The sequence below is a fragment of the Triticum urartu genome, chromosome 5A (genome assembly GCF_056163025.1).
Source record: "Triticum urartu cultivar PI428250 chromosome 5A, HENAU_Tu73, whole genome shotgun sequence".
Taxonomy (NCBI): Eukaryota; Viridiplantae; Streptophyta; class Magnoliopsida; order Poales; family Poaceae; genus Triticum; species Triticum urartu.
In genome coordinates, this window is record NC_141877.1 from 425543693 (window position 1) to 425558680 (window position 14988).

The following is a 14988-nucleotide window of genomic DNA, read 5'->3' on the forward strand; positions in this document are numbered from 1 at the left end:
AAAACAACAAACTATAATGTTCATTTAAGTTAGAAGGCGTTTGAAATCATATAAACTATTTTAAATAAAATGATGGGCTATGGAAAATTGACAAACAAAAACTAAAACAAACAACCCAAAATTAACAAAGTATATTTGTTTTTTATATGATTTTGTTGTGTTACCCTTAATATATGTAACAAGCATAAAAATATTTATTTTTTTGAACCATGTTTATATATATACAATTTTGTTTAATTACAAATACATAATTACATTGTTTTTTGTTTAATATCATTTTGTGAGGTAAAAAAATAATTACAACAAAAATCATCCCAACATTAATAATAAGTATACCATGATGAAATATAAATGATATTCCCTACTTCATCATATTATTATATGTAATATATAATAAATATAAAAATGATTGTAAAACAACTTATTTGTATGCAAAAAAGATAACCTATTTGATATTATTAGAAATATATGTTATTTAAATAAATGTCATACCACATGTTTATATAAACATGTTCACAAGTTTTAAAAAATGTTCATGACATTTGAAAAAGCTTTTTGCTTTTTACATAAATGTTCTTGATTTCCAGAATATGTTTGCATATTTCATAATATTTTATTCAAAATATGAAAGTTTTATTGCTTTTTAAAGAAAACTGATATATATTTTTAAAATAAATTAGGTATTTTCAGAATTTGTTCCTCAGATTCGAAAAATGTGTTTGCTTTTTAGAAATTTTTTATGGATTTACCAATAAATGTTCTGACTTTTCAAAAACTGTACTGGATTTTCAAAAAAGTTATTGTTTATTGGAATTAGTTATCAAAATTAATACAATGTTCATATTTTAAAAAATTGTTCACGTTTATGAAAATATTCTGGATTTTTTAAAAAGGTTATGATTTTCAAAGTTTGTTCTCAATATTCAAAAAATGTTTGTGTTTGTAAAGAACTGTTCAGGCTTCCAAATTTGTTCGGGTTCTTTTTAAATGGATATCATTTTCCAATAAACTTCAAAGTTTCAAAAACTTTTCGATTTGCCAAATTTGACTAAATTTGACAAAATTATTATTTGTTTTAAAGTTTATTCTCAAAATTTAAAACATGATCGTGTTTGAACAAATTGTTTGCTATTTTCATATTTGCTCACTGTTTTAAAAAATATTCGTGTTTTCAATAAGTTATATTGAAATTCAAAGTTTTTTCGGTTAGGTTTTCAAAAGAGAAAAAAAGTGATGAATCAGAAAAGAAAAAAAGCCTGCTCATTCGGGACGAAACCTTTACGTGGCCCAGCCCCCCTCGCGACGACCCACCTCCCCTGGCGCGCCCGGCTTTTCCACCTCCCCGCGCGTCGGCCCACCTCCACACCTCTCCACCTACCCGGCCGCCTCCCTTATCCAGTCACTCGCTCCTTTCCCCTCCACTCGCTCCTCTCCCATCCACTCACTCCCCCCTCGCCCCACTTCCCATCCGCCGCCGCGACGCCGCGTGCGTCCACGTACGGGCTGGTAGCCGCGCGGCTCCGCCCGGCGAACGCCGCATCAGGCCCTCTCCTACCTTCTCCACTCACCTCTCCTCTCCACTCAGTCGCCATCTATCGCCCTCTCACCTCCCCCCGACGCATCACCGCGCACGTCGCCTTTCCCGCAACGACCAAGACTCTGCCCAGCGACAGATGCGTCTCCGGCGAGCCGTGTGCGGCGGAGGGGACGCACGCAACGAGCTTCATCGCGCATGCGCGGCTGCTGGATCCAGTCATGGTCGGTCCAGATCCGCGACGTTGCTGGTTTCCGGCGATTTCAAGGTCGATCCGAAGCGGGGAGGTGGGCCGACGCGCGGGGAGATTTCAAGATTCGTTGCTGGTGCTTCGATCTGCAACGGCAGAAACTACGGTACGCTGGTTCGAACCCTTTCCTCATGTACTTCTTCCATTTGTGGATTCCCTTGCCTGATCTCCTCCTCGCCTTCTGTTTCGAGGCGGCTCCCCGACGGCATACGCACGGGCCACGGTGGTGCAGCCAGTCGTCTTCATCGCCGGCAAGAAGCACCACCACGAGGTGCAGTCACGGTGGTGCAGCGTGTGGTCTACATCGTCTACCACTCCGCCGTCTTCCGCAAGCAAACCGCCGCCCCCCTTCCCCCACACCCACTTCCGCGGCAAGGTGAGACAAACGGACCCTCCCCCCTCCCCCGTCCCCTCTAATGGCCGGAGGTCCGCGGTTTGCTGTAATTTAGGGCTAGCTACTTGAGCGTGTACTGCTACTACGTTAGCTTTAGGAGAAGAGAGATGGATTTGAGACTATCAATCGATCGAGAAGTGTTTTTAGATTGCTTGCGCATGGTCAACTCTTCTGACGATTGCCCAAGCTACTACAAATACTCCCCTGGTAGATACAATCTCGGTCATGCAGTGTACCTACGTAATACCTTCCATTTTCTTGTCTTGGGGGCATGCATGTTTTAATCTTGTTTAGTATTTTATCCTATTTTCTTACTATTTTTATAATTTATGATCCTATAGATGCGAACTGGCCAACTTTGCTAAGTATTTAGGACAGTTTAGTTACTTGATCAGACTCTTTATTCTGCATAATTTAGAGGTTTGATTAAAAAAATAGCTCCAAGCTTGAAATCAAATTAAGATACAATTGCATTAAGTCTAACTGAACATAGCAATAGACCCTTACATCTAAGTATTGACTGACATAGCAACAAGGGGGTTTACATGCACTTTTAATGAGGTATGTAGCAAAAGCATCAGCTTAGTGTGAAACATGCATGCGGCTAGCTGCAGTTTAAGTTTTGTACCTCAGTTATTTAGGTGTGGCTAGTTTTCTTGTCGGCTTCTTGCGTCTTATATGGTGAACATACACAATGCTATACGGTCAACATACACAAGGTTATATGGTGCACACACAACAGTAAAGTGTGTGAATTAGTTACATATATGGTTTCTTATCTAGAATATGGAATGTTGTCTTCTAACAAAAAGAATTAAAAATCTATGTGTATAATATATTCATTGCACTATTTTTGCTTGGGCACTCCGTGTCGTCGATCAACACCTTTACTTCTATATCTGTGACTTCTGATAATGCGACCTATAGTTGCCCAATGCAGAGGACTTGCTTGCGAACATAAAGGAACAACTTTTTAGGGATTGACCGTAGCTTTTATCTATTCCCATTGCGACACTAACTCATGAAGCATATTGCCGCCTTTTCAGCATGAAGGGCAATTTTTTGAGCATCAATCCGACTAAGCATGTTTTTATCTACTGATGTTGGACATCTATGGGACGCTTGAGGCCTACCAGTGATGCTCACTAAATGCAAATACTCAGCAACACCAGAAAGAAGATAAGTGTTCTTATTTGGTGTACATGATTGATATGCATTTAGTTATAGGATAAGTTGGTTGGTATGCATTTATTTATTGATGTACATGATCAATATGATAATTTGCTGCCATATTTACAAGACACCTTTCTTCCATTATACTTCCAGACATATCACAGTTTCTCGTATTTTTGTTTGGTCAAAAAATTTTAAGACCACAAACTGAACAAACAAAATGCATACATTTTGTATCTATGGGACGCTTGAGGCCTACCACTTGATGATTCACCACCTGCAAGCATTTGGGGCTGTCAAATAGTGATAAACAGGTATGGCTGTCAAATAGTGACAAACATTTCCCATTCAAAACGGTGGTTCATATGGGAGGATGACATTATTTCCCACTCTGAACGATTTTATTCATCCAGCCTGTACCTGCACTCAATCATTTTCAACCATCTGACTATTTCCTGTTGGCATAGAAACCTTAACTTTTGCATGTCACCAATTAGAGTCAAGCCTCTTAACTACCTTATGTTTGTGTCAACTAACCTCCAGATGCTGCTGCTGATGACACCCCACCCTGGGGCCGGCACCAGGCCCAAACTCCTGTCAGTTATGTGCACGAAAACTGAGTTCCTTGCAATGAGATGATTCAATTTAGGGCTGATAAAATGAGAGCAAGAGGTATGGCACAGTTGAGGATGTTGAACCGAGATCACAATGCCAGTACGACCACGGAACCGATCAGAGATGCAGATTTGTAAGAGTAGTAATTGTAAAGGTAGGAATATGTAAACGCCACACCTGATTTTGCAATCGCCACTCCGGCGGCGACTGGATCGCACGCAGGTCCGCTGAAGAGCGACGGATCGGGGACGTGAGCCTGTCTTTGCACTCGGACGGCGTCGTCGCCGGGATAAGACTGCACGCTGTGAAAGAGACCTACGGTATGAGCGCTTGTGGCGGCGGACAAGGGTTTCAGGGTTTGTGACGGCGGCCAAGGGTTTGAGGGGCGGGGACGAATGACCGCGGCTCGCAATGGGATCGAGGTCAAGACGATCAGATCGATCAGCCCGTCATTTCGTAGGTTAAGCGTGATTGATCGTTGTAGGGGTTTTTTCTATCTGTGAACCGGCGCGGTTCAGGATGGCCGTAGTTGCATGTTGATGTTTTTTTTATCGGTTGGGAGGTAAAATGCGGGGGATCGGTGGAAAGTGAGAAGTGGGACGAAGTACCAAAAAAAACCAGGGGAGGTGGGACGAAAATTGACCGGTGGAGACTACCAATTGCTCCATTAGGAGTAGAGATTAATCAAGGAACATGGAAGATATTGGAAGACGCCAATTGGCAAGGACTGAGACCTATGTTAAGAATGATTACTAGTCTGACTAGAGAGTCACACAGAAGGGACCACAAGAAGGCGATGCCTAGCTACAACTATTCTTGCAAGTGAAAGTGAAACGAAGAGGATATCTCTTCAATGTTTACTCATGACAATATTACCTAAACTCTTCCTTCATGAAGAACTCCATACTGGGAGTGGGAGGTATGCACCAACTTCATTCCCCATTAGGTCCACTGAACCCTGTTGTGTTCAGTGGATAATAACTCTTTGCTGTGGATGATGTTTACAGTGATTATTTTTTTCTTTCACGCAGCGTATTAGGCGCTGTCACCATCGGCCTCTGTGTAGCCCCGTGGGGTAAAGAAGATGATGGAGAGGGTGAGAGCATGGTAGAACAAGATAGCATCGTTGTAAAAGTAGAGAGTGAGAACAATCCTTCAGAGCCATTGTTATCTGAAAACGTGAACGCTGATACTTCGACATGCCAACGATAGGAGTATTGCACTAGCACTACTCTAAAAATCTGCCTTCGGCCTTTGAACTGATAATCAGCTGTCTCCCATACTTCCTTGAACCGTCTGTCAGCCAACAAAACAAAATTGTTCGTGACTTTGCAGCCATGCATGCTAAAATTATCAGACACGGAGTCTGGCAGTCTGCTGAACGCATATGATCAGATTTGACCCAGGCAGCCAGAACCCATCGCTGTCCGTCATTACTAGGACGACTGAGGCAACATGGAAGATATGTTAGCTGTTAAGACAGTGAGGCCTATGTTAAGAAGGGCTACTAGCTAGTCCAACAGGAAAGAGTCGCGCAGAAACGACATCGGGAAGGCGATGCGATGCCTAGCTATAACGATTCTTGCAGACGAAAGTGTAACGAGGAGGATATCTTGGGAGGTTGTGGTGGGCTGGACTTGCATCTCTCGTGAACCATGATCCAGCGCATCTGTCTTCATAGCTCCCCTTTCTAGTAATACTTCGATGGGAAGGATGGCACAAGTAGTCGAGAAGATTGAGAGCATGCCTGCGCGTCTGTCTGCCACCTTGTGTGCAAATGGGGACGGTAATTAGGTGAACAACTTCAGGCGGTTTCTCCTTTACTGATAATGAACAAGTTGATGTAGTTCACACGCTGGAGAATCAAGAAAGTGAAGGTGACACAGACAGTTCGAAAGCATGCGTGTGCCCATCGCGCTTGAAAGCCATCTTGGAAAAATACAGCCTTGGATAAGGTCCAAGTTTAAAAATCAAAGGGATTGTACAGCACGCTGCTGTCACAACACTGAATGAGCAACACATCAACCATCTAAAACACTTGATGTTCAGGTGGACAGTTTTTTTGCCCCCTGGTGACTTTTCAAAAAGAAAAAAAAACTTGATGTCAAAATGAATACTACTGCTTCACGAGCGAATTTCCGGAACATACTTGTGACTTTGTGAGTCAAGAGAAACAATCAAAGGTGCAGATCAATTGGAAAAAATGGACAAAAATAAATATAATACTGTATGAAATAAATAACTCCAGAATAATCTGTTACATATATAATGGTCTGCCATACATATCAAAGAAACAGAAAATATATACACACAACCCTCCTCATGACCACGGAGTAAAACCTAACTAGTAAGTGATCAGAGCACAGAATAATAAATCTCGCCTGTACAAAGCTAGATCAGGCCTTCCTAAGAGAAGCACGACGATGAATGAGAATGACACAACGAGACGATCGCATCCATCCGAGCAATAAGTGACCAAGCCGAGCGATCAGGCGTAGGCGCCCTGCTGCTTGTACCCGCCGCCGTTGCGGTGGTCGCGGCGGTTGTTCCTGAAGGCGCAGCAGCCGACGGAGTAGACGATGACGATGAAGACGAGGAAGACGATGTTGATGATGGCGGAGCGCTTCCAGTTGCGCTTGAGGGTGGCCACCACGCCGGCCTTGCACGACTGGCAGCCGTAGCAGAGCGCCCCGTCGTCGTTGGACCACGCGCCGCAGTCGGGCTCCGTCGACTTGGCCGGGCCGCTCCACTGCGTGCCGTTGACGTAGGTGAAGCCGCAGCTGATCGGAGGCTTGCAGCAGCCGGACTGCTCGCCGGAAAAGATGAAATGGTCAGTCAGCCTCCGTCGCAAATAAAATAGTCGATTAAAGAATTTCTTTTCTGACCAGGAAAAAAAGGTTCAATGGCTCAGTCCTCGCTGTTATTTTTATTTTATAGAAAGAGATAATTTGGTCACGGAGCAGTTGGGTTCTGCGACCTGATAATAGGAAAGTTTGGTAAAATGGCACCCAAGCGTTGAGATGGAGGTGTCACTGCCAAACTTGTGGTCTCTGGTCTGGTTCCACGTTGCAACGGTCAGAACGTTTGGAAAGAATTTAATGGAAAGCAGCAGCCCTGAGGGCTGCTTTGGGTCGAAGAAAAATCACTATGAATCAGGAGCAATCCGTTGACAGTATCGCCGCCGGCTCAAAGTCACCCCTCGGAAATCGGGAGGATCGTATCAAACATTGCTAGTATTCAAAACGTTGGTCTTCTCTTGGGGATTTCTTACTATCTTTTTAACCATGCATGCAACTCTTGTGTGTAGTTATTTGATTGAGGTTGGGACTAGTAGTTAATTATTGTCCGCACGAATAAGCAGAGCGGTTCGCTATCTCAAAATACAATCAACAAAAGCAAGTGGAGTAATTTGATTGACCCTCTCTACATGATGCTGACCTCTGGCACAACCGTAGACGTAAACATCGCTCTAGATCAAGTTGCGCAACTACAATTTCTCAAACCGCAATTTGTTGACCTTGGGCAGGAGCTACTATCTTATCCTTTTCCGTGGTCGGAAATATCTCGGCGAGCACGTACGCAGACACGTGAAAAAGATCTCATTTTTCATGATATTTGTTAGTACTTGATCAATTCTTCTCGGATCATCAAATATATTTTCCCTAGGTTTGTTATCTTCAGGCATCAAATGAAATTAATTAATGGACAAGAAGAATAATAAAAAGTAAGAAGGCGAATCGGCAGTGAAATGAATTACCTGGATGGGGGAGAGATCGGAGGACATGAACTGGTCGAGGGTCTCCCTCCTGTCCTCGAGCGACTTGCAGACCTTGGCGTCCTGGAGGCAGCCCCTGATCCTGTTCCAGTTCCTGTCGTTCTCCACCCGCCTCTGCAGCCAGGTGGAGTAGTCCCCGAGCCGGTACTCCTTGAACCCGCGGCCGGAGACGGCCTCGCCGGTGTCCTTGTGCGTGACGACGAAGGCGAAGACGGTGATGCCGAGGAGGACGACGATGAGCAGGAACATGGCGACGAGGTAGAACCAGAGGAGGCAGGTCACGCGGCAGCAGGCGCCGACGAGCCCCGCGACGGAGACGAGCATGAGGAAGACCCCCAGGACGATCACCGGCGCCGCCAGGTACCGCTCGCACTCGGTGCCGTCGGCGCGGGCCCGCAGCCAGATGCCCCCCGCCAGGATGGGCACCGAGAGGAGGAAGGTGACTGCGTTCAGGATCCCGATCATGGTGTTGCTCAGCCGCACCATCTTGTCCGGCGGCGTGGGGGGTGGTGGTGGTGCGGTTTCTTGGAGGGGCGGGCTGGGTGGCGGTTGGCGCGGCGGTTTTCGAAAGGTTTTTGGGGGGAGGCGGCGTGGCGCACGGCGTGGTCTGTGGATGAGATGTGTGATGATGTGGGATGGTGGCGGGCGGGCGTGGTATTTGTAGATGGGGCTGTGCGCGTGGATTGGGTTGGGCCGGGGTGGGGTGGGCGAGAGGAAAGTTCTTGGGCTTTTCGTGTGGGAGCGGAAAGGGGCGTGGCGGTTGCTGATGGACGGATGGATGGATGGATCGTTGCTGGGCACGGGGACTATTGACCGCGACTCGCGCCAGGGGTCTGCACACGCAAGCGTATTGACCGGGGAACGCCTGGCTCGTGTCAGGGTCTGGACGAAGGGTTCAAAAATCAAAAAGGGGACGCTACTGTTCTTGAGATCACGCGTTTCCGGCCGCTCGCCGATCACCGGAGGACCCCGAGACTTGGTAGCGACAGCGAAGTGTGTGCGAGCCGTGCGCCGACGCGCTGAAGAAAAGTATGGCACGCCCCTGCACGCACCACGTACACGCACGGTGGTGCTGAAATTACCGTCGCACGCACGTCAGCCCACCAAGAGGTAGTATTTTTCTCGTTTTCACATTTTACACCCAGGTGATCTACTCCCTCAATTCCACAATGTAGTGCTTCCTCTATCCTCGTGTTTTAACTTTGACCTTAAATTTAACTATCAAAACCGATTGCGGCGGGAGCAAAAGTTATATCAATGAATTCGTATTCGAAAGAAGTTTTCAATTATACAATTTTTTCTTCCGCCGCAGTCGGTCTCGTTGGCTAAATTTAGGACGCCGATAAGTGCCACACGTGTGGGTGTTAGGAGTGCGCCCACACATTTTGTGTGGTGTATAAGAGGAACAGCCCATACACCTACGTGTGGGCAAAACAACTAGCGCCCACACGCCTCTTTTTTCCCCTCCCGATTCCTCTCACACGCGTGCGTGTGGGCGAAGTTGATAACGCCCACACGCCCGTATGTCAGGCCTCGTACCTCCTGGTCCCGCACGCCACGCGTGACGGTCACCGCGTGCCCGCAGTTGCCATGGTCCAGACCCTCGTCCATGTTCGTTTAACTGCAGTTGCCATGTCGCTGAACTACGGTTGCCATGTCGGACAACTGCAGTTGCCATGGTGATGTAGGGTAGAGACCCTATAGGCCGATCTTTCACGAAAGGAGCGGATCCCAATGATGAACACGAAGAACACGGGGAAGAAGACGAGGGGCAACACAAGAGAATCACTCAAACCAAACAAGAACAAGTCACACATGTGCTAGATCCTCGGATACATAGAACGATACACGAATCCACGATCAACTAAGGACGATACAAAAGGGTAGCCGGTTCTTCTCCGAGAGGAGGTCTTGAATCCACAAGGGGATCTTCCCGTAAAGGGGTCTTGAATCCAAAGTGGATCTTCTCCGAAGAGGCCGCGGTCTCTCACGAGGAGTAGATCCGATGTGGATGAGCGAAGCTCTATCTCTAAGTATGAGCTAAACCAACGCTAACCCTAGAAAGTTGTACGGGATAGAGTATTTATAGTCTAGGTAACGAAAGGGTACACGGGCCTTGGCCCAAGTGACTGTGCGCAGGCAGGGCCGGTAGTACCGGTCAAGGGGGCGGTTGTTCCGCTGGGAGCTCATGCAGGACGGAAGTACCGGTCCTGGAAGGCGGTAGTTCCGCTGGGAGGTCTGGCGCTGGCTTGCGGAGATGGACGTCGAAGGGGCCAGCGGTTGCACCGGTTGTCGGGGCGGCAGTACCGGTCTTTTGGTAGTTACCGGTACATCCGGTGTAGTGCCGGCCTTGCACCGCTCGATCACAGAAGGCAGACCGGTTGTTGGGCGGTGGTCGGCCGGTTGTTCCGCCCGGGCGGTGATCGGGCGGTTGTTCCGGTCCTTCAGGGCTGGGCAAAATGTCTCCATGCTCTTGATGTCTATCTTGCACCGTTCCATCTCCTTGGTTGCTTATATGGTACCTAAGCACACAGAGCAACTCCGATTGAGGTAGTAGCCATGTCTCACGTGGGTCAAAGGGAAGTTCAACAAGGAGAGAGTTAACCTCGTTCTCGATGGTTCTCGCACGGGCTCTTGTCATGGGTGCAAGTGGTGTCGTGGGAGATGTAGGTAGGTCCATGGGGATGGCCTTGGGATGCTCCGCATCATCTCCCCTCCCTTGGGGAAGATCCGTCCTCGGATCAAATTCTTCATCACCATGGAAGGGAGAGAGATCTTTGACGTTGAAAATGTCGCTCACGTTGTACTTGTCGCGCGGGAGGTCGATCTTGTAAGCGTTGTCATTGTAGCGTGCAAGCACCTTGAAGGGGCCATCCGCTCGTGGTCGAAGCTTGGACTTGCGTTCTTGTAGAAAGCGGTCCTTGCGAAGGTGTAGCCACACGAGATCACCAGTGTTGAAGACCATAGGTTGCTTGTTGACGTTGAGCTTGGTCGCAAGGCGTTGTACTTGGCGCTCGATGGTGTTTCTTGTATCTTCATGCACCTTTTTGATATGGGTCGCTCGTGCACTTGCGTCCAAGTTGATTCGCTCTTGGAGTGGTAGAGGTAGAATGTCCAATGGTGACAAAGGGTTGAATCCGTAGACGACCTCGAAAGGGGACTTGCCGGTTGTTGAGTGTCTTGCTCGGTTGTAGGCGAACTCGGCGATGGGTAGACACTCCTCCCACTCCTTGATGTTCTTCTTGATGAGTACTCGAAGTAGAGCGGGGAGTGTGCGGTTTGTCACCTCCGTTTGGCCGTCGGTTTGAGGATGGTATGCCGTGGAGAAGAGTAGCTTGATTCCGAGCTTGGCGCATAGGGTCTTCCAAAAGTAGCTAAGGAACTTGACGTCGCGGTCCGAGACGATAGTCTTTGGCACACCATGTAGACGCAATATTTCCCTACAAAAGAGATTAGCCACATGTGAAGCATCGTCTATCTTGTTACAAGGAAGAAAGTGTGCCATTTTCGAGAAACGGTCCACAACGACGAATATGGAATCTTTCCCATTGCGAGTCCTAGGCAAACCAAGTACGAAGTCCATGCTAATGTCTTCCCAAGGTTGGTATGGAATTGGTAAAGGCATATAGACACCATGAGATTGAGCTTTGGACTTAGCTTTGCGACATGTAGAACACCGGTTGGTGAAGCGATTGACGTCCCGAGAGCGTGGCGAACGTCTTGTCGCGTCCGAAGTGTCCCATTAAGCCGCCTCCATGAGATTCCTGCAAAAGCAACAAACGAAGCGAGGACTCGGGAATGCAAAGTTTGTTAGCTCTCATAAGGTAGCCATCTTTGATGTAATAGCGTTCCCAAGATGTATTCGACAAACACTTGGCATAAGGAATGGCAAAAGTCGTATCATGCTCATATAAGTCTTTGATATGCTCGAAGCCAATGACATCTAACTCAAGTTGCGTGACAAGCATGCAAATGCGGGAAAGCGCATCCGCCACAACGTTTTCTTTACCCTTAATGTACTTGATGACATAAGGAAAAGACTCAATAAATTCACTCCATTTAGCATGACGCTTGTTCAACTTAGTCTGTCCCTTAAGATATTTGAGAGTCTCATGATCGGTATGAATGATAAACTCATGGGGACAAAGGTAGTGTTCCCATTCATGCAAAACACGGACTAAAGCATATAGCTCTTTGTCATAGATGGGATAATTGAGTGGCGCTCCGGAAAGTTTCTCACTAAAGTAAGCTACAGGGCGCTTCTCTTGCGTTAACACACCTCCTATACCGTTACCACTAGCATCGCAATGAATTTTAAAGGGTTTGTCGAAGTTGGCTAAACCAAGCACGGGAGCATGAGTAAGCAAATTCTTAAGCTCATTGAATGCGGTATCTTGGGATGGTCCCCAAACAAAAGGCGCATTCTTCTTGCTCAAAGCATGCAAAGGCGAAGCAATGGTGCTAAAATTCTTTACAAAACGACGATAGAAGCCCGCAAGGCCAAGAAAACTACGCACTTGATGCAAGTTGGTTGGTTGCGGCCAAGTCTTAATAGCATTGATCTTGGACTCATCTACATGAACACCCTTAGAAGAGACAACAAATCCTAAGAAAATGAGCTTATCAACACCAAAAAGGCATTTCTCCATATTAGCATAGAGAAGCTCTTTCCTAAGAGTTTGCAAAACGGTGCGGACATGGGTGACATGTTCTTGTATAGATTTGCTAAAGACAAAATGTCATCGAAGTAAACCACAACAAATATACCAATGTAAGGGCGAAAGACATGATTCATAAGGCGCATAAAAGTGCCCGGTGCTTTCGAGAGACCCATAGGCATGACTAACCACTCATACAAACTAAACTTGGTTTTGAAGGCGGTTTTCCATTCATCGCCCTCTTGTATGCGAATTTGATAGTAACCACTCTTAAGATCAATTTTGGAAAATATAGTGGCACCGCTAAGCTCATCGAGCATATCATCTAGGCGTGGAATGGGATATCTATAACGAACGGTGATAGCATTGATAGGTCTACAATCGGAGCACATGCGAAAACTACCGTCACACTTTGGCACAAGAATGACCGGTACGGCACAAGGGCTCAAACTTTCACGCACATGTCCATGGTCTATGAGATGTTGTACTTGCCTTTGAATTTCTTTGGTTTCTTCGGGGTTGACGCGGTAGGGAGCTTTGTTCGGAAGCGGTGCTCCGGGTATGAGGTCGATTCGGTGCTCAATGCCTCGGAGAGGGGGTAGTCCCGGAGGTAGCTCATCGGGAAAAACATCTTGAAATTCCTACAAAAGAGAAGACAACACTAGAGGAAGAGTGTGAGAGGTGTTAGTTTGTGGTGCATTGTCCTTGCACACGAGGACGTAGTGTAGGACACGGGATGGGTTCTCACACACTTCTCTCATCTCACGTTTGGTTGCAAATAGAACGAAGTTCTTGTTTTTGCTCATCGTGGAGGCACTCAATTTGGGCTTGTGGCGCTCACTCTCTTTTTGGTGGCTCACTCTCTCACCATTCTCTCCACGATGGGTGGTATGTTTGTCGGCGAGCACTTGACTTGGCGACATTGGACAGAGGACGTACTCCTTGCCCTTCATCTTGAAAATGTAGTGGTTCGTTCGACCGTTGTGGACGACTCCTCTATCGAATTGCCATGGCCGTCCAAGGAGAAGATGACAAACGGTCATTGGAACAACGTCACACTCCAAGGTGTCTTCGTATGCGCCGATCTTGAAGGAGACTTGTACTCGGTGCTCGACTTGGATGGTGCCGGAGTGACTAAGCCATTGCACTTTGTAAGGATGTGGATGCTTCGTCTTGGGCAATTGGAGCTTGGAGCAAAGTTCTTCACTTGCGAGATTGTGACAACTCCTCCATCGATGATGACCTTGATGGATCGTCCATTGATGCCGGCCTTGGTGCGGAATATGTGGCATCGTTGGTCTTCTTCTTGATGATGTTGGAGAGTCAAGACTTTGGAGACAACAAGTGCGGGACTCGAGTCTTCATCACAAAAGACGTGTTCTTCTTCATTGTTCACTTGGCGGTGCATGGCGACTTGCTCAAGTGCTTCCATTTCACCTTTACTCATGGAGTCATAAGTGCCATCGTCGTTGAAGACCATGGTCCGCTTGTTGGTGCACTCGTAGGACTTGTGGCCTCGGCCTCCGCAAGTGAAACACTTGAAGGAACTTGTCTTGACGGTCTCATCGGTTGGGGTTGATGATGATGAAGCTCTCGGCTTGAAGTTGCTCGTAGGAGGATGACTTGTAGTTGACGAAGCTTTCTTGGAATTCGGCTTGTCGGTGTTGGAAGTAGACGTTCTTGTAGGCGGTGTTGGAGTCGTTGAGGCTTGGTTATGGGAGAAACCGTAGGACTTGGATGAGAACTTGGCGTACTTGAAGTCATCTTGCACTTGGCGTTCCGCTTTGGTAGCTTGGTGCACGAGCTCGATGAGAGTTGAGTATGGTTGGAAGTCGGCGATCTTCTTGATAGGGTGATTGAGTCCATTCAAGAAACGTGCCATAGTTTGCTCATCATCTTCCGTCACATTGGCTCTTATCATTGCAATCTCCATCTCCTTGTAGTAATCTTCAACGCTCTTTGTTCCTTGCTTGAGTTGTTGGAGTTTCTTGAAGAGGTCGCGGTTGTAGTAGGTAGGCACGAAGCGTGCTCTCATGACATCCTTCATTTGTGCCCAAGTAGTGATGGGTGGATCACCTCTTGCCTCGCGGCGCTCAATGACTTGTTCCCACCAAATGAGGACATAGTCTTGGAACTCAAGGGATGCCATCGCGATCTTCTTCTCTTCTTCATAATTGTGCAAACGGAAGATCTTGTCGACTTTCAATGCCCATGAAAGGTATTCTTCGGGATCGTTGCTTCCGTTGAACTTGGGCATGGTGAACTTGAGCTTGCCGTAGCGTTGCTCTTCATTGTGTTGGGGTCGGGGATGATGACGCCCATGTTGTAGATGATTGTTCAACTCATGGTGCACTTGTCGCGGAGGGTTGTCAATCTCGTGTTGCTCTTGTCGCGGAGTATTCCCGGTGTTTTCATGCTCTTGATGAACTTGATGGTCTTGGCGAACTTTTGGAGGAGCGCGTCGAGCTAGAGGAGGAATTTGACGATTCATGCGAGCTTGAAGTCGTCGTTCGAGAATTTCTTCGCGAAGTGCTTCCTCTTCTTCACGGGCTTGACGGCCTCGGTCGGCAACGGCTCGACTCACATCGC

The 14988-nt window shown here is 47.1% G+C and overlaps 1 protein-coding gene and 1 long non-coding RNA gene across 2 annotated transcripts; one reads left to right on the plus strand and one right to left on the minus strand.

The window, feature by feature from the left end:
* Positions 1-1440: 1440 nt before the first annotated feature.
* LOC147971726 (uncharacterized) lies at positions 1441-6385 on the plus strand. The gene is made up of 2 exons (XR_015604805.1): positions 1441-2160; positions 3225-6385. It is a non-coding gene; the product is annotated as an uncharacterized LOC147971726 (long non-coding RNA).
* LOC147971727 (tetraspanin-8-like) lies at positions 6181-8378 on the minus strand. The gene is made up of 2 exons (XM_087526299.1): positions 7724-8378; positions 6181-6772 (listed from the first exon to the last, which is right to left on the minus strand). Exons 1-2 carry the CDS (start codon positions 8225-8227, stop codon positions 6455-6457), a joined length of 822 nt encoding a protein of 273 aa, XP_087382425.1. The 5' UTR covers positions 8228-8378; the 3' UTR covers positions 6181-6454.
* Positions 8379-14988: the final 6610 nt, after the last annotated feature.

Excerpts from the sequence above, each read along its gene's own strand:
- LOC147971727 (XM_087526299.1), bottom strand. The coding sequence starts at position 8,227 with ATGGTGCGGCTGAGCAACACCATGATCGGGATCCTGAACGCAGTCACC. Across the intron at positions 6,773-7,723 it reads CCGATCTCTCCCCCATCCAG|TCCGGCTGCTGCAAGCCTCC; the intron begins GTAATTCATTTC and ends TCCGGCGAGCAG.